This window comes from Accipiter gentilis, chromosome 9 (genome assembly GCF_929443795.1).
Source record: "Accipiter gentilis chromosome 9, bAccGen1.1, whole genome shotgun sequence".
NCBI classification, from domain to species: Eukaryota; Metazoa; Chordata; class Aves; order Accipitriformes; family Accipitridae; genus Astur; species Astur gentilis.
Window position 1 is genome coordinate 4,977,770 of NC_064888.1, and position 26,633 is coordinate 5,004,402.

General features: G+C 40.8%; 1 protein-coding gene across 7 annotated transcripts in view; it reads right to left on the reverse strand.

Annotated features, from left to right (window-relative positions):
- The window catches only part of MICU1 (mitochondrial calcium uptake 1), a 106,917-nt gene that overhangs the window by 45,282 nt on the left and 35,002 nt on the right, over window positions 1-26,633 (reverse strand). For 4 of the 7 annotated variants that reach the window (XM_049811053.1, XM_049811052.1, XM_049811054.1 and 1 more), the window contains 3 exons: window positions 20,154-20,197; window positions 7,643-7,708; window positions 6,331-6,445 (listed from right to left, as the gene is read on the reverse strand). In XM_049811053.1, the coding sequence (XP_049667010.1) occupies window positions 6,331-6,445; window positions 7,643-7,708; window positions 20,154-20,197 (225 nt within the window). Of the gene's footprint in view, window positions 1-6,330; window positions 6,446-7,343; window positions 7,350-7,642; window positions 7,709-17,725; window positions 17,801-20,153; window positions 20,198-25,781; window positions 25,906-26,633 lie in introns of those variants that run through there. The other 3 variants (XM_049811058.1, XM_049811057.1, XM_049811055.1) reach the window with 3 other exon arrangements.

Consider the following 26,633-nt stretch of genomic DNA (forward strand, 5'->3'; position numbering starts at 1 on the left):
ATTTTTCTGTATGTGTTTGAATTGGAACATTTCTGTCTGAAGGAAAGAATTGAGGTCACAGACGATCTCACCCTTACAAGACCACAGACCAGCACCAGCATCTATTTCATTGTAAGCCACTGCACCAGTAATAGGGAAGAGCTAGATGATACACTTTCACATAATGCATCTGCAAATGCTGTAATATTTTTCTTTTTTAGAACAGAGTTACAGCCTTATAAGGAAGCAACTATCCATAGAATATAGATGGCTGAGCCCTAGCTGCAACAGATATGGGGAAAAAAACCTCAAACTTTAAAATGTCCTAACATTGCAGATATTTTCCTTTCAAATTATTTCACTATTTCAGAAAACGAATCCAAATCCCACCAACTTTCTTTTTTTTTTTTAAATGTTTATTAACTCAGAACTGTAAATAACAAAGAGCTAAAATAACCTAGTTCACAGCATGGAGACTGAGCCACAATATCATTGGTTCTAAAGGGAAAATATCTTTAAATAGCTAAGGACTATTTCTTACCGCAATGAAGAATCAGAATCACCTCTGAAATAATACAAATTTTAAAACCTAAATATACAAATCCCACTAAAATACAGACTGAAGCTTTAAAGCAGTCTAACACCCAGAAAATAAAGTTTTCATTTGATTTTCAAATTCCAGTTAAAATCTAAAATATAATGCTGCTTTCACAAGTGGGAAACAGGCCTTTCATGCCTGGTAGAAGTACACCCTATTTCTATTACTGGCACACGTTTGGGGTAGGTGTTCTTTCCTAACAGCACGAGCCAGATTGCATTGGCTGGACCGTCACTCCTGGCTCACCGGTGCAGCTCCACATGTGGAGAAAGGGGTAGGAAGAGGCTCACAAGGAACCTGTTGCCATGCAAACAGAAAATACCACCATTACTAATAGTAAGAAAAGCCCTAAACAACCTAGACCAAGAGAAATGAAGTTTCTGTTAGTTCCACACTCTAAATCCATGCTGGAGGTTCACAAGCCTGAACCCAGGCACATGGTTTCAAGCCCTACTTGAGTACCAAGCTCCAAGGTTACCGAGCTACACGTGCTCACACTGCCACCACTGGCAGCGAGAGGTGCCCAACAGAAAGCAAAGAAGGGGTTAACTAGTACAGTTGACAGGTAAAATCCTAAATAAACTATCCTGTTGTACAGAAAAACATGGATCGGACACATGCGTCGGGAAGAGCTAAAGGATCTGGTATGTGAACAGATGCTCCAATCCACCCTTTGGAAAGCTGTACCATGAGAGTGTGCTACCTTCAGATACAAAAATTCACACCAAGCATGCAGTATACTTTTCCTTGGAGCGATGTCCCAGATAATGCCATTTTTAATCTTTCTTCTATTTAATCAATTAAAAAAATTAAAGAAAATATATTGCTGTTGCACTTTTCTATTTTGTTTGTTAGCTTGTGAACCAAAGCAACTGTGTGATTTTGACACCAAATTTTGTATTTTGGTTTTAATGTCAATGACAAACGTAGGCCTCAGTTTGAGAAATTTGAAAGAACGTGACAGCGCCTCGGCCGGCATACGAGACTTACCTTTCAACAGCTTCTCATCAGTTACCACATGACTCACAAAGCATTGCTGGAAATCAAGATTCTGTCTTAAATGCCTCTCTGAAATAAGGACATGGAAACAAGCTGTTGAAATGGCAGCTCCAGACAAAGGCCATTAGAAGTTGTGCTCTCCAGGGAACCCCTGGAGAAAGTGGACACCCCAGACATCTGCAGGTTCTGTGATATTGCTTTGAGCGACACAAAAGTACTCTATTTCCTAGTTCTATAGAAATAATCATGAGTAAGTTTCTGGAACTTCTTCATCAGACTACCAAGTGCTGCACGCAGAGTAGTCCTTCCCTGCTGCAAATTTACCGTCCTCTGTGATACAGGAGGTTGTTGGAGATCCATCAGCCCATCACACCATGGAAATACAAGGGATGAAGAGATGAACAAAGACCAAGTGAAGACTGCAGGCGGAGAGGCTGGTAGAGCATCCCATGCCCTAATGTCAGTTTTCCAACTGGAGAGGTCAAGCTCTGCTTAGGAAGAGCTCTAACTGCCAATTGCGAGAAATCCACCCCATTTCTGTCCTTCTGTCCTTCAGCATGGCTACCAGCCCATGGCAGAAGTGGGATGCTGAGCCAGAGAGGCCTCGGTCTGACATGAAGTGACCAGGCTTACATTTGGAAGTTGGGACATCCCTTGGAAGAGGATCTCTGTGTTGCTCAGACACATCTTGGAAAACCCACAAAGCAGCAACTGGGCTGGCAGAAAGGTATTGAAGACATCCCTGCATCATATAGTGTCCCAGGTATATCCATGTAGGTAAATGGACAGTCTTGAAAGTTTAGAGTAAAGATAAAATTAACATGAACAGGACCACAAACAAAAATATTCCTATAAACTCAAAGCAACCTTCTGTCTCCTTTTCTTGTAGAAATGAGCCCTATGGCACTTAGTGCTGTTTTGCAGGATTAAACCACCACTGGTAAGATAACAGATCTCACTCATGGCAGGGAAGGAGGCTGAAGACATTTATGTCAGCCAGGAATACATATTCAAAATAGCTACAGTGCAAACAGACCCTGGAGATCATGTCGCCTGCATGCAGCAGTGCAGGAGAGCACACCATGGCACCTCCATTGTAAGGACCTGCACAGCACTCTAACTGGCCAGAAAATACTTTCCAGAGCTAGATGGCTTGGGGTTTATTTCTTACACAGGGGAGAGCGGGGGAAAAAAAAAAAAAAAAAAAAAGAAGAAAAAGTGACTCTGTCCTAGGCAAGAGGCCTCTTGCAGGCCAGTACACCTAAGGGATGGCAGCACATCGTGCTCTAGAAAGAACCCCCAGGAGATGGGAGAAGGAGCTGCAGGCCTGCTACAAGAGCCCTAGCAAGAGAGTAATTACTTTGGCTTGAGCCAATGCTGTTTAGATATCCTTCCAGGAGGAGTAAATCCAGACACAGCGACAGTCCAGTTACGGGAACAACACCGACTTATTCTTTTAATGCCCAGCTCCCTTCAGTACCTGCTAATCAAGTAGGCATTAGCACGCCTGGACAACAGGCCACATTTGCTCTGAAATTGCAGTCACTGATGACGGAAAAGCTCTTTCTTGCCTTCCTTCACCTGTTCTACAAGTCCAAAAGCAAAAACCTCTTTGGTTGGGGAAGCAATGTGTTTGCTTTCCTATGACAGTTGAAGGACCCAGGGGAAATCCCATTGGCATTTTGCTTACCCTGTATTTTGCCCACCTTTCTACCTCTACCCCAAAACACAGGGAACGGCTGAAGCGCCAGAAACCGTGGGGCATCCTCAAAGCCACTCAGCTCTTATTGCCTTTAATAGAAGACTGACTTTCTGAAGCAGTTAACCGCTATTTTATTAGTTGTTTTAAAAATACTTTTTCACAGAAACTCGGCAACCGATGAGAACAGACAGTGCTAGAGCGAGAAATCAGTTGTAAATAAAATATGGTGACAGACTTCATTTTCTGTGCAATATGCAAACAGCTCTCTGCGAGCAACATACAGATGAAGCCTCCAGCCCTCTCTCCTCCTCTCCCTCCCCGGCAGCTGCCACGCAGTCCGCGTTTCAGAGGATACAACTAAAGCGAGCTGAAGCTGCAGAGACAAATTAAATTGAATGCTTTGGTAAAGTGCTCTCAAAGCCTGGCAGTGCTTTGAGTAGAGCCAGGGAGATGCGCAGGAGCCACCTTCAGCAGACTTGCTGGACACGACGCTCCCGAGGAACACAGTATCACAAAGCCCTTGGGGTTTCTTATTATCAGACGTTATCGTTGATCAGTTTTGAGTTCAATAAGCCAGCCCAGACCACGACCGATCTCTCTCCATCACTTCTGAGCACAGCAGAGCTCTCCCTCCTGCCTCCCACCCCCAGACCCAATCTCACACTGCCCTTCCGATTATCCTGCTGTAGTGCTCAATCTACCACCTTCCTTCCCACTGTTTAGCGGCTTTTAGCTATTTAATGTAATCTGCAGATTTCTCTTGTCCAGACACTTTCTTAATGTTTCAGTTATTTAAACAACAGTGAGAAAACCAATATTGAACAATCAGGTTTAAGATGTATTTTCCTCATTCTATTTTTCTAATTTCGCAGGGAAAAAAAAAAAAAATCAGAAACTACTGGATTCCTGCAAGGTAGTATTTACTAGCAAGAGAGTAAACCAGCATGGCATAACCGTGAGTTTGCCACCTAGCCACGGGGCAAAGTTTGAGAGTTTTATTTTTATAAAAGCAAATGTTTTAAAAATGAAACCAAAACTCTTCCTCTGGGGAATGACTGTTTGACAGTAGCTTCAGAGACATTACTCCATCCTCAATAACCATTCAGCAACCTCCCAAAATACCTAAAAGTCAGACTAAAAGTCCTGGAACGCTTTTTTTTTTTTTTTTTTTTTTTTTTTTTTTAATTTTTCCTTTTTGACAGCTCCTGCCTTGCCCACCCTTCACATTGCTCCTCAGCGCAACACACCACCCAATTCTGTGTCCTGTCATTAGTCTGATTCCCCAGTGACTGCAAACACGTTTAAAAAGCCCAAAACCAAGAGCAAAACCCCCTGTCCCTCCCACACAGCCCTCCAAAACAAGGCTCGCTGCTACTCTAACAGAAGGTAGTCCCTTTTCTTTTATTCTCACAACAAAGAAATTAAACCAAAGCCAGAACAATTTCTCTTACTGCTGCCTGCAGAAGCACATGAAATTAATTTTGCGCCCCGTGTACTTGATTAGGGGGTTGTTCACCACCAGCACAGCCATAAAGCCAAGGGTATGAGCATTTTCTAAACCACATTCAGTAATGCGATACAACAGGTTTGAGAGTTCATTGTCATCTATGGAGACTCGGATGAAAAGGCCCTGCTACACAAGTGAAAATACCTTAGATAATTTTGGCACAGGCTAGACTAATTTAAGAAAGGAACAGCAAAAGTCTTAAGAGTCAGTTCTGAGACTCAGTCAAACAAAAAAGCAGATTGAAATCATAAAACAAATTCCCTGGCCCAAACTAGCTTTATCTCTCAGTGTTTGTTTTCACAACATGAAGGTCACATACATGTCTTTCCCCACCACGTCCATTTGACAACAAACAAGACCTCAAACAGTGCTTCTCCCCTGTAATAGATTCTCTGAAATTCCATGTTCAGTAAATGACGAGCTGCCTCTTTCGTTTGTCCATGTTACAGCATGCAAGAATAAGGGGGAAAAAAATAAAGCACCTGTTGCTTGTACAAAATATCAGTGAATTACCCAGCTGACTCCCTGAACAGCACAGAGCAGGTAGCAACGGCGATCTACAGTAAACTGGGAAGTGTCCAGCCTTTTTAATTCCTGTAAACAGGTCATCATGAAACACATACTTACAAGATTAGATGGCCAAGTTTTCTCTCTCCCTCTCTTTTTTTTTTTTTTTTTTAAGGTCTGAAAATAAAATGTCTCAAGTTCATTTGGACAGCAGCATGTTCCCCCTCACCCCACATTTTCTAATGGGGCTAAAAAAATAACTGGAATTTCTGTTGACTTCCCTGTTTGCGACAAGCACCTTCCAAGCAGCTAGAGAAGCTCTGCAAATAAGGTTTTTAACTTGCTTTTCCCATTAAGAAAGTCTAGAAATGCCATTTGACACCACCAAAGGCTTCAGTTTCACTGTCTCTTGCCAACAAAGCAAACTTTTAAGTGCCAGCACTCCAAGTGCAGAAGACTTTGCTGGAACAGATTAGCAGATCACAGAAATATCACAAATGCAAGTCAAGTGCAGCAGGATGAAAAGACAGAAGGTATCTAATGATACTTGTTGAAACGTAAATGGCTTAGCTTCTCTCCTCATTGGATTACATCATGCACAAGCCTGAACTTACCCAAGTGAAAATACAGCTGGAGAAGAGAGTTTGTACAGTCTTGTAACCAGTGAAGAGCTGGAAAGCAATGTTAATCCAAACACACGAATATCATATGAACACAACTCAAGAACACATCTCCATTTCAGTTTTGAAAGCAGGTCAAATGACTCATTCAAAAAAAAAATTGCCACATATTAAAATGCGAAATAAATCTTCAAAAGTCATTGATCTGCTTATCTTTCTGAACCACTCGAAGCTAAGTCTAAACCAGATGAAGCAATAGCAATTATTCACTCAGCTCGAGTTTCAAGCAATCAAGAATTCCTTTTAGGGAAATGTATGTAGACAACAATAGCAAACTCATTGCTTGTAAACCTTCAAAACTTAAAAAAAATTTTAAAAAATCAGTAATTGCAGAAGAAAAAAACCCCACTGTACTTACTGGAAAGGACTGTGGTGAGGAAGATGTAGTCGGAAAAAGAAATGAGTCCACATTCTCCAAGCGCATAAAATATGCTGTCCTCATCTGCAAACTTCTCTCGCTCCTGGGACAGTTTCTATTTATTCATCCAACCCGCACCCCAAAAAGAGAAAATAAAGCAATTGATTAAATAGAGAAACAGAAGGCTTTATTTGTATCCTTACCACCAACAAGCCATTCCACATACACACACCCCTACTATCTCCATTCGTATTCAGTGGACCTTTTCCAGCCTTCAAATCTGTCAGAAATCCTCTGCAAAGATCAGTGCTTCCCCATCTCAGATGAGGAATAAGGAATTGCACAATATTAATTAGTTGGTTTAGCCTAGCTGAAATATAGATAAATGAAACTATATCCATTTTGCTTAAACTTGTCCGAATCTTTGAGATACTAGTGTTATGGAAATCAGATTTTTTAATACAGGATTCAAAAAGGAAATTATCATATTTCACTAAGAGCATTTTAGTTATACTCTGTTGTAGCAATAGCCAAGGAAGAACTATTTCACATTAATATAAAGTATGATCAAAGTTATCAAAAACATGTAGTTATCAGAGCTCACTAGGAGGACCAGGACTGATATCAATCCCAATCTCTCTCTCGCACCAGTTCAACACCTTGTGTCTTATCAGCTAATCTCCCTTACTAAACTAAAAATCCAAGTCCCTTTGATCTGCTGAAGCTTCAAAGACTGAAAAGGATCCATAAAACTGTTAGAAGATACACACTGAAATCCACACTGGTGATCCATTTTAAGAACATAGCAGGAGAAGGTAGACACACACACACACAAGAATATGAAATTAATATAAAGAAAAGTAGGCATGGATGAGGTTATTCCACAGAAACCAGGTCATGCAAGCACAGAAGCATGGTGAAAGCAAGGCTGAATTTAGGAACAGTTTTAGGAAAAACCACTGACAAACACCACCACATGGGGGTCCAGCTACACAACTGTCCCCCACTGTTACCTCTGTCTAGCGGAGATCCCATCATATACAAGATAAAGGAAAGAAAACTGGTTAACCGACAATAAAATAAGCAGGCAAAACATAACATCAAGTTGAACGGTTAGACTTGCGAAGAGCAAGAAAGTTTTGAAGCAACCAGGTCGTTGCTTTGACTGGGCACCATTAAGAAGCCTAAGACATCCCAGCAAGAGTTAGCACGTAGCCTCTCTGGGTCAGATCCACTGTCTGCAGCTGATGTCTCTCATCCACCTCAGGTTTGTTCTTGGTTTGTTTGGTTGGGTTTTTTTGAGAGAACTCACCATTGTATGTGACTGCAGAGTGGGGATGAGCTCAGCTAATAATTTAGATGAAAATTTAACCCGTATCTGGCTTGGAAACCACAAGAAAAGAGACAAAAATAATCATATAGATCACCAAAAAATACAGTTTCCAAAGAAAAGAAGTTCAGCTCTATTGATCAAATAAAACTCTTCTCAGTAGCTCTGCCTTTACCATATGGAGAGAGTCAGGAATTTAATACGAGGCAAATCACTAACAGCAGACAACATGCTAATGGCATTCATTTCATGCAAGATAACTGCTATTTATGCTTATGGGATACCAAGTTGAAGTATCATTTACTGAAAAAAACCCACGTTTTTGCTTCCCTTCCCATCGAGATGGATCCAAAGCAAAATTACACTAATGCTTATGTTAAGGACAGATAAACAGTGTCTGGTTTTCCTTTAAACTGAAGGGAGTATTTGTGGAGAAAGTAGTTTTCTGCAATTGCTGCCGGCAGTGTTGCCAGTAGCATCTCACCTGCTCATGTGATTTATTGCCTCTTCCTCCGATTGCCTGTCTTCAGCAGCATTTATCATAAACTAGCTATTAGCATCCTACTTCACCTGCTCAAAGGATCCCATGAAAAAGTTCCAGAGGTTGGTTTATTATTTTTTATAGCTTTTTTTTCTGCACTTAAAATTCATAGTTGCCATCAAACCGCTCAAAATATTCCTCATAAGAGGAAAACCACATCCATAGAGTAACAATAAAAGAAGTTATTAAGATAGCTGCTCTCTGAAATACAAAGGTGTAGACAGATGGGAGGGAGAAGAATTTACTCATTTGCATCTTACTTCAAGCAAGCAAAGTAAAAATTTTTATTTATTTATTTTAAACAAGCATCTACTTGTCAGAAACCTGGGGAAGGGGAACATACGCTGTGAGTATGGTGTTCAGCCTGCCTACAGCTATAACAACTGACCTGATCGGTAAGATTTTCAGGCTCCTAGCACTGGGAGAACATAAGTTAAAAAAAATATTCACAACTCTCCCCTTTATTTTCTTCTGGCTCACTGAAACGCTGCATGTTTGCTTGCTTTCCATGAAGTATGTGGGAAGCTCGCCCTGCTATGGGAAAGAATGCAAGCATCCTTCTCGGGGGTTGCTCCTCACCATGAAACATTATATTCTACAGAATTATATTATAAACCCCAGGAAAATAAATAAAAAAATAAATAATAATAATAAAAATCAATCTACCTACTTTACAAAGCACAACGTGGACTGTTGTGATCCCTCAAAGCTCAAGGTGGAAAAACCCAAAGTCAGACCTCACATCTAAAACCACAGTCTGTAGACCTTGAGCTTCTTTTCCACATGCTACTTTCCTTCCAACATACTCTACCATCTTTTCTAGCCAGAAAGATAATGCATGCAATCAGAAAGTGTAGGGAAAAAACCCTTTCCAAGCCTCCATCCTCTTTTAGGGACATGTCACCTTCACAATTAGTTATCCACACAATTTCAGGACAACTTTCACATTTCATACCCTTTTGTATCTGAACACAAGCTGATTCTCAAAAAGCTCAGTTAAAACAGTCAAATGTCTTCCATGTAAGACTTTTTTCCTGTATTAAATCCATTCCCAAAACCAGAGTAATTGGTTAAGATCATTCACCCAAAAAACATTCACAAGTGAGCAAGCCACAGGGAAACAGCTTACAATTATGATGTATTTTTTAATCGAGCAGTAGATTCATATTAAACAAGCACACAAATGAGCAAACATCCAAATTAACAAGTAAAAAGAAATCTAAATATACCATTGCTTTCAGCACAAGCACGGCTGTGTAAGTTCAGTGAAAAGCCACCAGTCCAGTCTTAGTGGACTAAAACTTTTTACAGGCATTCAGGCAGATTTTCTTACAATACCAGACATTGACAACAGGTAAAAAAAATAATAATGTAATTGTATTTCAAAATACAAAGCTTGGTTTGCCCTTTCCAGCTCAGGCTCCAAGCCCAACAAACAGCACCAGAACATGGGTTGAACATATCAATAACGGTGACCAGCCTCCCTCAAACCCGTGTGCTGTAGAAAATCAGGTTGCATGCCATATGCAGGCAACTCCCCAGACTTGTGTTACAGGCTGGCTACAAGCAAGCAAAGCACCCAAAGATATAGCACAAACTTTACATTCTAGCCCAAAATTGATCTACTGCTGGAGCCTCCCTCAAGCCAAGCTTCTGGTGCAGCTCTCAGGTAACAGAATTTGGGGGGGAAAAACCCCACGACATTAATCCCTTCCATTCCTTGCCAAATATTACCTTTACTTTGGATTTAAAAATTATTTTCTCAGGGCTGAGTGAAGAGTGAAACAAGCTAATACTTAATTATGCAAGTCCGAAAAAAAGATGTATTTTTTGCAAATTAAGGGATGCCTTCTCTGCAAAGGCAGAGACAGATGCCAAGGTGCAGCGCTGGTGTTTGCTCTGCATTCCTAACGCACATTCAGAAAAGCCTTATCAGCTAAATCCTTGCAGCTCCACTTCATTTTGCATTTCAGAAACTACTTATTGTGCAGCACTTAATTTGCCACTTTGGGAAGAACACATTCTCGTTAAGTCACTTAAGAGTTGACAGTCTGCGTTTCAATCTGGAGAAGAAACCACACTTTTGGCACATTTATTCAAATAACTCGTGTAGGTTTCAACATCACCTTTTTACTTAAATTCCTGAACCTTTGGTTCATATATCAGCCTTATGTGACCACTCCGCAGTGACTTATGCCTTCCAAAATGACGATAAATATCAAAGTGCATGCAAGATAACGAGTATTTATCCAAAACCAGAAAGTAAATTCGTAAATTAATAAGGAAATTTAGATGAAGCATAACCATCTTTTATTGACAAATGTCATCATACTCAGTTTGTTCCTTTTTAAAAGAAATACTTTAAGGTTACCAATATTGTGTAAGCAAATACAAAACCATGAATGTTTCAGTGAAGTCACCTTGCTGCAAAGCATTTCTCTTTCAGTCCCAACTGACCACCTTCAGTTATGCAAACCATTTAGAAGACATCTATTAATGTATTTCTTTTACAGTTAGCTGTAGGCATATAGGAAAAGAAGTTAAAATGCTATATGTTCAGCAATAAAAAGAAATAGTCTCTTTTCCACAGTAGGAGTTTCCAAAAAAATCTGTGTTATAAGTTGGCCTAATATAGACAATCCTTGTTTCTCAGTTTTCTGGCTTTATAAGGTAAAGATGACTGTCTGTATTATTACAATTTTGTGTACGTGTCTCTTACAAATGAAATCTCTTTAACAAGAGGAAAAGAACCCCACATTAGGACTTGTGCCCATAACATTAAGCAGTACGCATAGACATGATGCACTATTAGTCCTTCCTGCTTGCACATGGCTTGATACCTTGGGCTTAAATCAGTGAACAGCACCCTTATAAATAAAAAAACTATTAGGAATCCTTCTAAGGGTGGGAAAACAAATCTTTTCATAAAATTTATTGGTCAAGCCATTTAATTACTGCATTTTAAACACTCTTTAGCACCTATCACACAGATTGACATCTTTAAAAAGATTAGCTAGCACCTGCCATCTCATTAGTGCTACGCAACATTTAAATGTGCGGTGACGTGGCTCCTATTTGCCTGGTCCAGCAGAGCCTGCAGGACAGCACTGTGTTGGCACGGACTCCTGTGCTCCTTCCCGAGCAAGGCTGTTTAAAATCTGGGAAAATAGATAACAAGCCGCTCACTGACTAATGGGTTTGCAGCAGATGCTCTGCATTAGTCTATCACACAAGATAGATAAGGCAAAACCCTTAAGAAATGCCAGTGAAAACTGCAGGCAATGCAGCCTGCTACACTAACTAGAAACATTAATGCTTTGAACTCTGTCTGCATCAAAATGCTCAACTGGAGGCTCTGAAAGAAGAGAAATTTTTAATTTTTGCTCTTTTTTTTTGGAAGACACAAACTTTAAAGAATCAAAGCCATGTATTCAGAGATTTCATGACAACTCATGTTGGCACCTCGCTACCTACATTAAGAAAACTGAAATAAAGAATTAAAAAGGCTTTCAGAATCAGATTTAAAAATTGAGCCTTTCAGCCCAGATATTCAAAAGCCCTTTAAGGAAAAAGAGATAGGGGAGGTCCCTCTGTGCTATGAAACAAGGACAAAAAAACCCCCAAAACAACAAAGGACTTGGGGGAGAATTGAGGGCTTTAGAGTTTTGAAAGCTACCTTTATAATGTGGATGCAAAATAAGTCATTTTAGATGCACTGGCTGGGATTTTTTATATCACTTTTTCTATATCACTAAATAAAAGAGTGTTTAAGGTTGTGATAGAAACAGCACAAGGACTTTCTAGAAGTCATAAACCTCTTTTTGCAGTGAAAAAGTTCACAGTATCACTCCTAGTGGCTCTAAATAATTTACTATGAAGTCTACATACTAACACAGGCAAACACAAACAGATTCTGCATGGCAAATCATGGTGGGTGAGTGTTAGCATCGGAAAATGCTTAAAATTTACTGTTGGCAGACAAATACTGTAGCTTATGACCTTTCAAGAGTATATTTTGATATAGATTTTTTTAAAACCTTTGATTTGGAGGTTATTTTATCTGTATATATACATAGTGGGACAAAAATACAGAGCAGGACATGGATGAAGTTGTTCTGCATGCTCTCTCCCTCCGAGTTTGAATTTGGACACATAGAGAGAATCAAAAATTAGGTAACAATTATTACTACAGGTGGTCTCCTGAGACTGGAAAGAGAAATCTGCATTCCCTCCTTCCAGCAAGGCTGTAAATATTCATCACCTTTAAAACAAACAGCACCTGAAACGCAAGGCCAGCATTCTGTACGACCAAGAAAAAAAAAAATGACACAGACTTTCCCGACCTTTCACAGGCAGCAGACCCACTCATGCAAGGGAGAAACCCCTGCTGGAAAAGCAAATAGGAAATGCCTCGGAAAAGGGACAGTCTACGCTTCTGCTCCCCTCCACTGAACTCGGTCCTCCGCAGGGTAATGAAATCACAATCTGTAGGACCACAGCAGCATTCATCATGGAAATTTGATGGGGGAGGATTAAAATTAGGTCCTTGATGTCCCAAATCATGCTTCTAAAATGAGTTGACTTTTGACACCTTTGAATTTAAATGGCTGCTTAGGTCTCCAGATGGAAATCAGGATACTGCCTTCCCTCATCTCAGCCTGCATTACCAAGATGAACTCATTATGTTGATAATGCACACTGCTCGCTTTCTCAGATAAAAATTCCAGTGTGAAAGTACACAAGGAAAATTATAATTCTGTATAGAAAGCAAGTATTAAACATTGGCTCAGATGATGAGGTTGGGGCCATACACTTATCACCCACCAAATGAGAAAGGAGGTTGGGGAAAAACCGCACATAATCACATAATCACCTCCCTCTGCTTTCTAGTTCCTTTTCTTAGAAACCATCTTATCAACTATAGCATTCAAATATCTTCTTCCTAAAATATTCTTTAATATAGTTCACTCTACATAGTTCTGTAACTTGAAAAACTCAAGAAAGTTTTCAAAACTAACTCTTCCCCAAACCTACACACCTTCAAATACATTATGTTTCCCCACAGCATTTGGCCAGAGACGTTGGTCCTTTCTCACAGAATAAAACTAACTTTATGGTCTCGAGCAGAAAAAGCCATTTTCCAGAGCCAGCTCTACCGCAGCCTCATCAAGCTGCAAAGTCAGTCAGAAGCCTCAAAAGACACCATGAAAACAGGAGGACAGGGAGATACACATTTGAGCTTTGCTCAAATATGTTCCCATTAATAAAGCCATGTGTTAACGGTTACCCTGAGGACTTTACTCTTAGCAAGCCAAATCCAAGTATTCTGAAATAAATCCTTTCGGCTGAGGATCAAGGAAAGGATTCACGATTATATATTGAAGGAGCAGGGAGAAAGGGTGAGCGTACACTGTCCCTTTTACACGAAAAGTGCATATTATGAGGTCTGAAGCACAAACTAATCAAAGCACATGCTGTCTGCTTTGTACCTGCCAGAAATCCTGGTGGAAGGGGAGAGGGTTAGAAAAGGGAAGAAAATGAGGGAATGCTTGGTTACACCAAAAAAAGCAAACCATAATTAGAATAAAGACACAACTATCAGAGACATTAGTAGCTGGAAGAAACACCCACCAGGTACCTAGAAACCAGAATAAAAGAGGACATACAGCAACCAGAGCATTTTAGTAGTATCTGCCAAACGAGCCCTGTGAAAACGAGCAACAGAATTAGCGGTACAAAAAGATAACAACAAATAGAGCTCTGTCAAAACTGAAATACACCACAGATGTTTGGTAGAGGAGGCAGGAAAGGATGAAGCGTGTTCTGTACGTGGACACAAAGCAACCCAGGTGTCCACAGAGATGTTTGTGCACCATGCATTTACCTGTGTTAGAAGCAATTAAGTATCTTCTTTGATGAAATTTGGTTTTATTAAAAACAAGCCAAGAGACAAATTTGCAGTTCAGTATCCGCACAGGTCCCAGCGAACAGGGAAAAGCGGTAAGGAACACAAGAGTAACTCAAAACTGCTAACCAGAGCAGACGGGAGGGCCAAGTTTGGCTGGGAGGAGAAAGCTAGCAAGCAAAGAAACCCACAAACATGGGAGAGTGGTGTCAGCAGAGAAAGTCAAGAAGAGAAAAATTGTGTTAGCTCAGCTCAGATTTGCTGATTATCTGCAATAAACTGCATCTCTGCTTGGCTCCACAAAGGGTCACAGGTAAGAATTACCTACCACCAGTTTGTTATGACGCTTTTGGGGATGACAGAGGAACTTTCATATAAACGAACATAAGGTTATTATCTATGTAAGAAGGTGCCTCCTGGTTATTATGTAAATGTTACCTGCACTGAGATCAGAAGGTAAAGGAATTTAAAAGCGGGAAATCTGAAATTGGACAGTGATATTTTACACAGATTACGGACCGGGATAGCTGAATGCTTCAAGGTATCTCCAAGCAAGCCACAACCTAGACTCAGCAGCTCAAACTGCTGACACTGGGGACTCATTTATTTCAAACAGTCTTAAAACAGACATTGGTAAAACCTCATACAGTTGGATTTAAAGGACTCCTCACCTGTTTTCATTGCATCTAAGCCAGAGAAAGTACCGAGTATCCTTCTCAGTTAACAGGCTCGGTAAATCAACTGCACATGCACTTAAACTGATATTTACCGAATTGCAATAGCTTGCCTTTATTTAGGTATCGTCTAGAGTTGCATCCTTTCGAATGAGTGTTTCGGAGGCACTTAAACATCACAGGAGCTCAGAGCTCTGATCCAGTGTTTGGCTCCTGAATGACAACAGGACTTTGAACTTGTCTTGCTGCAAGCTTGGGTCTACGGCAGCTTACACCACTCTGACGGAAGTCTCACGCTCCAGCCTTGGCTCACACACAAAGCAAAGGACCCCAGAAATTCAGGATAATAAACAAAAGCTCCTTTTCCCCCCCTCTTTCAACCTGGCAGCAAGATCCTTCAGTCCATCAGAAAAGGATGGTCCATCTACCTCCAGTCCTTTCCATGGGGATCCTTCCCGAGTACATTTTTCAGGCTCCTCTGCTCCTGAGATGTTGTTTAAATCATCTGGCAAGAAATCTTCCTCCTGAGCTGACTCCCAGCAACTCTTCTTTAATGAACACACACCTCCAGTTACAGGGCCTTGGCAGGTAAGAGTAGTTTAAGCTAACCTTTGTACTGGCCCATGATACAAGCCTGCATTGTACGGTGGAAGCACATTTCAGATTTTTTACTGGCCCTTACAGAAACCATCTGAAGTTATCTTCCTTTTCCTTCATTTTGCTATTGCTCTGCATTACTCTACGGCATCCCCAAACATCTAGAGATGTAAATATAAATGCTGGCAGGAAATACCTAATTCATAAATTTAATTAGAAGGCATTGAAAGCCTCTGTAATTACTTACTGCAGCAAGGATAGCAGGAGGGTAAGCTGTTGCTGGTAGCTTGAAGGCTTTTGTTCATATTAAGCAGCTGCAAGAAATTTTCCCCACAGGAGAACAAAAAAGAGCAAGTCAAGTGTATTCTGTATTAAACTAATAAGCCATCTAAGGTGGGGGTTTTTGCCTAAATAGGCTAGACGTCTCTTAAAAGCACTACATCTTGTCTTCAGTGTGAGCACCCAGCTGCACAAATACAGATCTATGCTGTGCACACCTACCACATCCATTTTCTGCCTCTGCTCACACCTTTCCACCAGGCTGCATTGATGAAAGCTCAGCTGCACAATACCTGGGAGGTCCCCTGTGGTGGCTCACCACGATGGGGACCACACCAAAGGACCCAGGCAACAGGGCATAATTTTGCTCTCAACAGGGTGGATATGCAGCTCACACTTTAGAAGAACACCACTAACAGCATCCCTTTTTTAATTTGAGAGATTAACCTTGTCAATCATTAATGCATTAAAAAAACCAAACCATCAAGTAAACAGACAGGGCATGAAAAAGAAAATTTTAAACAAAATCCATATTACAACTTATGTAACATTAACAAAGCTCACACCACATTACACGTGCTAAGATAAATAATTCTACTTAGCGAGAACTTACTCATCACTATCATCTTGCTAAGCAAGATGCAAGTAGTGAGTGATGAAACAGCACAATACCTCAGCTTGAAAATCAGACGTGCAAAAAACATCTCCACGTTATCCTCAAAAGCACCCTTTCTTAAGCCCTAACAAACATTATGCAGCAGGAAAACAGCACATCCTAAATTAAATAGGACTTCACTCCTCCTAACCAGAGGCATGCTTTTCAAGATGGTAGGACAAGAGAAGAGGCAACAGGAGATAGTTCTCCTACAGATGGGTTAAAAAAGCATTTACTTTCCCACCGCCAAAATGCAAGAGGAGGAAAGAGACACAGTGGAAATGGAGCAGATGAACAGCTGTGGTCTGGATACCTTCACGCCACAGCACTGAGAGCTACACATTAGATTGTGTCTATTCTCACATGAGCCTTTTGTTCAAGCTCAATATAAACACTTTGAAACGTTTGCAGACTGATTAATACTTTTTTCCTACTCTGAATGAATAGTGATCAATGCCTCTTTTCCTCTGCTTTCCAGAGCTTGCTCCCCTGGGGGAAAAACTACTTAGACAAAAATGGAGCCAGGGACAGAGTTGCATCCCTACACACTCAGCCCAGCAGCAGGTCAAAGAAAAGTACCAGTTCATGTTGGCAAACAGATCTGACCAAGGGTTTTTGCTGGATGAGTGTCTCCAGGGTTTTTGGTCTCAGTCAGTGAAAAAGCATTTAGGCTCAAATTACAGGAGCATTGTTCCCATTAATAAGGCAGTAACATTTACCTCCCTCCCCATCAACTCTATAAATTATCACTAGGAAGAAGGAGGGGCAGGAAGAAGAAAGAAGAGGGTATTGTCTTCTTACCATAGCGTTCAGTCACACGCACAGCAAGATGCTTCAGAAACTTGACACAACTACAATACAGAGGCACATCACTCCACAAAATCTTTTGGCAAGGCCAGTCCCCATCACCGCATGACAGCCAATTAGTTGTTTTGATGGTAGTTTTATGTAAATAAAATTGGTTCTGTGAAAATAGCAGCTCATACATCTGCTTATTAATGCTGTAGCATTTAAATCTCAAACATATATGCTCAAAATTCACACCGATACTTTAAACATTGTCCTGTAGCATATAATTAAAATGCAACTGACTGCACAGCTGGTTCTATTCATTTAACCAAATCTCTTTCTAAATTATTACTTGCATGCAACCCTGAGTATACATCTTTGTTTGGAACTAAAATTAATTCTCTTTTCTACTCTTCATCCAGGACCTAGCCTGCAGATTGTCAGTACTTTTCAGTACAACAGCTTGCTTATGTCTGACTGCCCAAATACTCCTTTCACCTTAAAAATGAAGAGGAAATTTCCAGTAAACAGGCCTATTACTTTTTGAGCACACACCTATACTGCAAGTCCCATTACCTCTGCGTGACATTCCTAAGGATGCTTAGGGGAACGATGGACCTCTTACCCTTCTGCTTGAGCTCATCAGCTCCGCCGACGCACAAAGGGAAAGCGCCAGAAAGTTGTCTCCAGGTAGAAGATGCTTTGATAACCCAAGAGGAATACATACTTAGAAACAGGCAAGGAGGAAGAGATGCAAAAAGGTTTTATCCCTCGGGCGCTACTATGGAAGTGAAACTCAAATGAGTAAGGTCAGCTCTGCAGCACCTCAGTTGGTGCTTGACCGAGTAAAGAGAGTGTTGTTTTTTAAACTAACACCCAAAGCAAGCAATAAAATGAGAACAAGATGCTATCAGACAGATCAGTCTACCATCAGCTTCTTTCATTACCAAGGGAGAGCCAAGGCCCACTTATTTTATACTCTCCTTGAATTATCCTCTCACCTGGACATTACCGCTACCCTAATAGCCACAGCCAGATTTAGCTAGTCCCAAGGTGTCTTTAAGCAGACAGCCAAGCAAACAAGAACCTCTATTTCTTCATTTTCAACAGAGCAAACTGCTTCTAGGATGTTATTAGATTGTGGCAAAAAAAAAAAAAGGTCCCAAGAGAAGACAACAATGAAGAAAAGTCTATTGCAGTACCCTAAATCTGCTGCCTCACTTTCAGACTATCCAAACCACAGCACATGGACATCCAAGTGCAGCACCAACATCTGTAACTTACATAAAAAGCAATTTCACTCTGCTACAGGTCAGAGCGAAAGGTGGGTAGGGCACAAGGCAAAGGCAAAGGCTACCTGTTCTCCACCCTTCAGCCAGATGTTCACTCCACTAAAAGGCAAGATCCTAAAAGCATGGATAACGATGCACAGTCGAGCACAGTACCTCAAACACTGACAGTGGGTTTTCAACACCCCTCTGTGGTGACTGTGTCCATCGCATCCAAATGCACTGCAATTCAAGCCCTCAGTGCTGAGGAGCAGAGGACCAGAAAGTTGAGTTCAGCGAAGAGATTGCCTTTGGATCTTTTATTCAACGTGACAGGAACCGACTGTGGAGTGCTCGGGAACAGAGGAACGATTAGCAAAAATAGTGTGGGATTCGGCATTTCTTCTCTACAAACAAATCTTGTTTATGTAAAGCCTAAGGGATGAATGTGATAGCTTGACAAGATAAAATGTTGAAAGTGAGTGGATGCATAATACACTGTCATAAACCAGAGGAAGAAACATTTGATATTTTGCAAAGGATATATGTACTTTTTTTTTTCAAATTATGAAATGCAGACATTGGGTTTGTAGCAGGGGGAGAAGAAAACAAGTGTTCACAACATGCATCATAGTTTTATGCATCAAAACTAACTGCCAAAATACTACCTTCCAATTGCCTGTTTTCAAACAAAATCCTGCTCTGCTGTCTGGGTAACCAGAGCACTTGTACACTGCTGATGACAGGGACCCCAGCTATTTGATCACCTTCTGTCTTTACCTTTCCTCATTAAACCCAAAACAAGACAGGGAACTGCACGTGTTCAGCAGTGAAGCTGCTGAATGAAATAAACAAAGCTGCTGAATAAAGCTTTATATGCATTTTTTTCAGTGTTGAGGCTTTCTGGAAATGCCTGACACTATGTATCAGGTACATCAGTCAGCAATGAAGGCATCAGATTCTGACTTCCCTTTGGAACAAACAGAAGCTTTATTTTCAGACGATGCTGATGAAATGAAAATATTGGTAAAAGCTGGAGTACCATTATGTGCCCATAGTGATATAATGGAAGGTTAACTAACCTGCAGTTATCTGCATCAAGAAGTCGATATGAACTGCCTTTACCGTACTCCTCCATACCAATGGGATTTATGGTGTGATCAGTTGGGTCTCTGATTTCCATAAAAACAGGTAGGATGCTACGCAGCTCCACTTAAGCAGGCAGACAAAACTAGATCACAGCACGCTCAACATTTTACCAACACGTATCATGACGGCACAAACGTCCAGAACAGTTGCGCACTGCTGTAGAAAGGACCTAAGGCTCAAAAGGGGAATGGAGTAAGGCTGTTTGATAGTGGGGGAAATACATACTCAGGATGCAGATAAAAACACAAAAGTGTCTCCTTCCTTTAGGAATCTGGAGATGAGTCTGGAAGGGAAAGGTCAAGCAAGTTTCCCCTGAAACAGCATAACTTGTGGGGCTCTCACGCAGTTATAAAGAAGCAGCAAGGAAATGTCATTACAACCTGTAATTTCCTGGCCTAACAGGATATAAGAAGAGGTAATATTCTGTCTGTAAACATTAAAATAAGACCCCTTTAGAAAAGATAATCTTTCTGTCATTACAGAAAAAGCACTGCAATGCTACTAATCAATAAAAAGCTCAGAAGAGAATACTTCAAAGACCTCATTTAACTTACACCCACGTGCACGTAATAACTAAAGGGCTCTAGGTTAGAAAAGCCATTGAATAATATACACTTAACAGTCTAATGTACTCACCTTCCCATCATAGCGTTTCACTATAAACTGATCCAGGCCCAGGTCTGAAAGAGAGGAAAAAAAAAAAAAAAAGAACACTTAAAAAGAAAAATGCTTTTAGAGTGTAAAAGTAAGCATTTCTTGGGTTTTCTGTTTGACAAGTAAAATGTACTGAGTAACATCAGTAGAAAGCACCAGAACAGAAGGAAAATTTGTTTGGCTTCATGCATTTTGTACTTTGTATTTTGATCATGAAAGACAACAAACTCATGGCATCAGAGGAGACAACCTCCTTCTAGCAGGTAGGAGCACAGCTCCCAGCACCTATCAAGAGCCTGAAATACCCACTCCAAAGTAGAAGATTTCTGCACTATTACCAGGCAAACATTTCACCCCTGATGCCCTATGTAAATGCATTTTCATAAAACTCTTATTGTTTTCAGTAACACCTTTTGAACGGCTCGCAAATGGGAAAACAAAGAATTGTTCCCATGGTTAATTGGGATATTCCCAAATAAATCCAAAACTTGTTCATATTTTAGTATAAAATTGCTCGTAAATAGATTTTGAAGGAGATAAGCTGTAGCTACATTCGTAAGAAGGCAAGTACTTTAGCCAGAAGGGCATCTTGAAGAAAGGCAGGGAGACGGGTTATTTATACTAGTAAATTCAATCTCTCATATCATCACAAAATGTTTTTTCTATCTTGAAGAGGGGGAGAAAAAAACCCCTTAGCATTTGCAGAGTCAAAGCACTGAGCTCTCAATCTAACCCGCAATGCCTGGCAGGTTATATGTACACTGATGAACGCACATACAAGCAAGATGACAAAAATATTCAGGAAGATTAATTATCTGAGCTTTGCAATCCAAAGTCGGGAAGATGTGCCCTGAGAGGAGATTAAGCAGAACTCAAATTGAGCACTTCCAGTAACTTGGGAGAGCACAGGCCAATTTTCAGTTCTCTGAAGAATAAAACCCCTCAGCAGAGCGATGTCCCTTGCATTTTCTGCCACTGTTTATAATTATCACATCCTCATTTCAATTTAAATTAGAAAAAAGATGCAAAAAGCAAAATAAAACCTCTCCCATGCCTGCTGCAACACCTGCTCGTGAAGCAGGATAATAAAACCCTTCCCATCTACTGGAAAAGTTCATAATGTTTACGGTGCAGAAAATGGAGTTATTAATTGCTCCAGGGCGACCTCCTCAACCTTTCTGAACCAAAGCAGCTGAGACTCCTCTGTCACCAATTGCAAATGCCAAGGTAATTTTCAGAGGGCTTTCTGGATTTGTGAATATTCAAGCCAGAAAGCACCTTCTCAATATTTTGTGGGCCTGACAACAGAGTGAAAATTGCATGTTCGTATGCATTTTCAGACTTTAATCTTCTGAAGAAGAATTTTGTCCTCAAAGTTGTGGGTATAAATGCAGTACAGTAAGTATTGTCACATTTAAAGGCAAGATTCATTAAATAAATGTGTTTATTTTACTAGAGACATGTTATCTGGTCAGAGCTCACCCCTGACCATCCATCTGGATGCTGACCACTAAGCTGAGCTTAGCTTATGTCCATGTGTCATAATAAAGTAATTTCTCAATCACACCTCCTGTTCCCATGCCAGGAAATAGTGCTGTAAGACATATTCCTGACAGCCCGACATTATACATGTACTCACAGAAAGCTAAAAAAAGAGATGGGTTAAAAATAGGCAGTGAAAGTATGTCTTAAGGGCATCCCCCCTCCCCCAACAACTGGACACTACTATCAGGAAAGCAAACAGGTTTCAAAGCAGACCCAAAATGAATGGATGTTTGTGTAGATGAACAGCAAGGAAAGGTGAACTAACAACTATTTTATATAGATATATTAAAAATCATATATACTTATAAATATAGATAATAAATATTTTCACAATATATAATAAATGATATATATATACAAGTCTGTATGTACATATAGAAAAGTTATTCAAAACAGCCAAATGATACCTAAAAGGCAAAATACCAGTACCTATACTAAATGAAGAGGCTAGTGTTACAAACTTTGTGCTCTCCACAGACGTAACATGAGGTGGGCAAAAGGGGAGGTGATGGGGGGTATGACTGCAGGGTACTAAGCAGTACCACAAGACTTAACAGCAGTAAATTACAAGAATGATGTAGTCAGCAAAAGAAGAACACACTGACGAAATCAGGAGTGTTGAATACAGGGTAGTTTGCCTCCAGACTAGGGTTTGGTCGAGCCTCATTCACCTAAGCATGGAAATGTTTGTTTCAGCGTGTTTACTCTATTGCTGTGGCATGTAACGAAACGACATAGAAAAACAAAGCATCTGGGTAACCCGAGACTACTCCTGCAAGGGACAGAGCGATGGACCTTGATTAACTTACGGCTTTCTGGTAGCTGCATCCAAACCCTCATGCCAGGTGTAGAAGTTACCAGGTCTGTCCTCACACTTAAGAGCTCTGAGCATTTCACTATTTGCTGAAGAAACTGCTTACAACACCATAGCAGTTACAGAAATGTAGTTATTACCCATATCATGTCAGCCTCCTTCAACACAATCGCTTCTGACGAGAAGCAAATATATAACCTTGGTTTATGCAAGTCTCGGAGATCAAGCAGAGAGACATTTATATGAAAACGCAACACAAAAATTTGTCACTTCTGCTACCACCTTTTTTCATGTCACTGTACCAGCTTGCATTACCTATTGGAAGCACAAGCATATTGGTTCACATCAGTGTTTTATGCTCACCCTTTCTCCCAGCCATGCACAACGATATCCCCTCTGTTCTGCTGGATTAACTAACTACACTGCATGCTTCAGTCCCTCTATAAAATTCTCCTTACCATAGCTCCCAACAGAATAAGCCACTTCAAAAGCTGAAAAAGGGCATTTATATGTTCAAGGCACACAGTTTTATTCGATACATTTTCCCTTTCCCAATACACTTTATTTTCTTTCTTATGGACTTTGCTATGTGTTTTTCCACAAGTCTTTAATCTTAACAGTTGACAAAAGGAAACCAAGAAACAAAGTGGGACTGTTGCCTGATGCCTGCTTTCTTTTTTCTTTACATTACATAAAAAACCTGACAGGCCTTTCCTCCAAGACATTACAATAGGAATTCAGCATTTGTGTAGGCTGGAGAGCTAACGGAAACACTGCACAAACGAGGACAATCACATCTGAACAAGGAAAGGAAATAATGTTAGTTATTACATCTCTGTTATTCAAAAGGCAGTGTGCTAAGTTAAAGCTACTGCAGGATTGTCTGGAAGTGATACACTCATAAAACAAATATCCCCTGGCTGGGCTATTGCCGACGAGCTGCAGGAACACAAGCTAACAGGCACATTTAACAGTAAAAAAGAGCTTTTCCACCTTTCACTGAAAAGCCAGGGCTGAAACACCGTTTTCCCAGAAATGGATTAAAGGACTTCCTTCAAGAGAGACAGCAATGAAATCCAGAAATAGTTTCAGGAGGATACCTGGCTGCTTCATGAAGTCTCCCCGCGACTGAAGGCAGTGCGATGCGCACCACAGCTACTCCAGATTGCATAGAGACCACCCAGAATAGCTGGGCTTTGGTGCTTGTTTCTGCTCAAACCCAAAGCTTTCACCATGACCTGCCCCAGAACAGACCTTTTATTTACACGGAACACTGTAGACCACCTCATCTTTCACTACACATCTGGATTATTAAAGCCCCTCTTGCTCCCCCAGCCAAGGGTTCTGCACCAGCCACGTGTTTCCAGCAGCACCAATGATGACCTGCAACAATTTCCAAATTTGCTCACCATAGCCAGCTTGCTTGTAATCGTTATGTACTGCTATGTATTACTCTTACAAATTCTGATACCACCTGAAGTACTACCAGGGGACCAAGGGCAACAGCAGCACTGCTGTGGAGTACCTAAGCCAGTACCACCACTAGATGTGTTATTTCAGATTAGACTGACACCACTTACTCATCAATACTAAGAATATAGGCATCCACTCTTATCCACATGATGGTACTTTCACAGTACACTAAAAATAAAAAACATTTCAAAATAAATCCAAATTACTTACACTCACTGCCTGCCACAATGGGGAAAAGAGGGTGTTCAACAGGAAACCCATATTCTCTGTGTTTACTTCTTTCTTTTTGGGCTGGGGAGGATGTTTTAATGGAGAAGAAATTATTTATGTAAAGGAAAAAAACCCCACAGGATAACCTGCTATTACTCTTGTTCAGCTCTAATCAAATCTAAAGTTAAATGCTTATTATATTTCCATTAACAAAAACATACATTCTACAGATTCACTCAAAGCTAGCTAATTAACACACTTGATAAATATCTAAACAATTACTAAGCTCTTCATGTTATCCCGTTTAAAAAAAAAAAAAAAGCCTTGGGCAGCAGATGTTAGATTGCGATGTTAAAAAATATTTAACAAACTAGCATCCAGAAGAACGATTATATTATGCCAAGAACACAATTAGGGTCAATTGGAAACCATCATGATTTCCTTTGGGATGCCAGCAGTTTTCCACTGATAGAAAAACCTTTTCAACTCCTTCCAGTCTTTATATCCTTGTCAGATTTTTCACATTTTTGGGTAACATTTACTCATCATCTACTTTTCCTTCATTGTTGCTTGATATATAACATGGATCTTTCTTGCAAGTAGACGAGCAAAAGGGCCAATTACCAAGACTGAAGAAGAGCCTGCTAACCATGCATGCAACACACTACGTTATGGGAGGAGAAAATGCTGGACCAAGTTTTCCCCTCCAGAGCTGTAATCCAGCTTCTGATGTTTGTATGCATATTCTCCCCTGAATTTAAAATGCAATCTGCAAGCAAACAATGAGCTGCCTGAGATTTCTCAGGGGGCAACACTCTCAGGTTTGTGTTAAAGTCCAGAACTGCTTTGTTCAAAGAACTACTTTGCTCTCATCTATCTCCCCCTCCTCCAACAGGTAAGTCAGTCTCTACGAGATGTACATTCATAACACAACTGATCAGCCATACCAACCCATCATCAATACTGGAAGCCCTAATTATTTGTTTCTTCTAATGAATATCACATAAACATGCATGTAAATGCACCTCTCACTTGCTCCTCCTTGACTAGGTACCTGGGGTCTCGTATCAGGCATTCATTACAGACTCGGAAATGATTCTTGCCTAGGAATGATGTATTTTCACAGAAAAAACACCCACATCTATTCACCCTTCTGGTTCAGGAGACAGCCACTGACTTACCTCTCCTGAACACCTCTCCAGCAGATGTATTTGGGGGAGAAGACAGAAGTCCCCATGAACAAACCAGAAGGCAAGCTCAGCATCTCGTTTCCTTCTGGGTCTTAAATATCCCGGTTGAACACTTTGTGTAACTTTAGCAATCTGTACGAGCCTAGGGAGTCCTCCCCGTCCCCACTAGACCAGGTGAGTGCTTGTCACAGCTCATGACTCCTAGTTCTACAGAAGATCAGGTTCCTATTTTACAAACTTAACACAACATAACAAATCATCACCCAAGCACTGCAACAATCCGGAAACCAGCTTGTGCTCAGCTGCTCATGAAGTCCAGACATGAAAAATAAACCGTTTCAAAACTGAGAATCAAGCTATACAGTCAGATCAAGTCACCAGACATCGGCTCCATCTTTCACAGCTCCTTTCCTCCAACACCATCCTGCACATAGAGGCTGCAGGGGCACAGCTGCCGCTTCTGGCTGAGCTTCAACAGCATGTTCGTGGTTTCTTGCAGACAACAAAAAAAAAAGAAAAAAAAAGAAAAAAAATAGAAAAACCTTCCAGAGCATTTCCAAGAGTTCAGCTATTTGAGCTGCTGCAGAGCGTGGTGGATCATGAAAAGTGTCTTGCATGCAGCAGGAATTTGGGTTAACCAGGGAGGTTAACACTGGAACTGGTTAGGTCTAACCTGTCTTCATTACAGCATGCTGTGATGAGATATGGAGGGGTTTTTTTTAACTTCTGTCAATCCTTATTGCAAAGTCCAAAAAAACCTAGTACTGGCTGAGTATGTCACAGCTCCTTTTTAGTCCAGGATGCCCCAAAATACTCACTTTCCCCAGGAAAACAAGCAATGCAGAATGGAAACAGAGAAAGCTGTGGAAATTGAGGAAACTCACAGACTAGGAAAGAGAGGAGGACTGGGCAGGCCACCACCAAGCAGGTCCAAGCACTTAGAAACATTCATGCAGGCCAAGAGCTACGTAGGACTACAGAGGATGTGCCAGCAACGACCTGCAAGTATCAGGCACAGTTACAGCTCGAGTCACGGCTTCATACACCTTTTGCAGCAAAAGCCCACACTGTCTTCAAAGAGCTGCAACATCTAAAATGGAGGGTTTTACAAACCCTAACCCCGAGACTGAGACGTCATTTTCAGCTGATTTTGGGCTGGGGTACCAAGCAAGCGCCAGGTACGAAGCAACCATCCCTGCTCATCCAGCCTTGGAGCCGAGCAACCTCTCA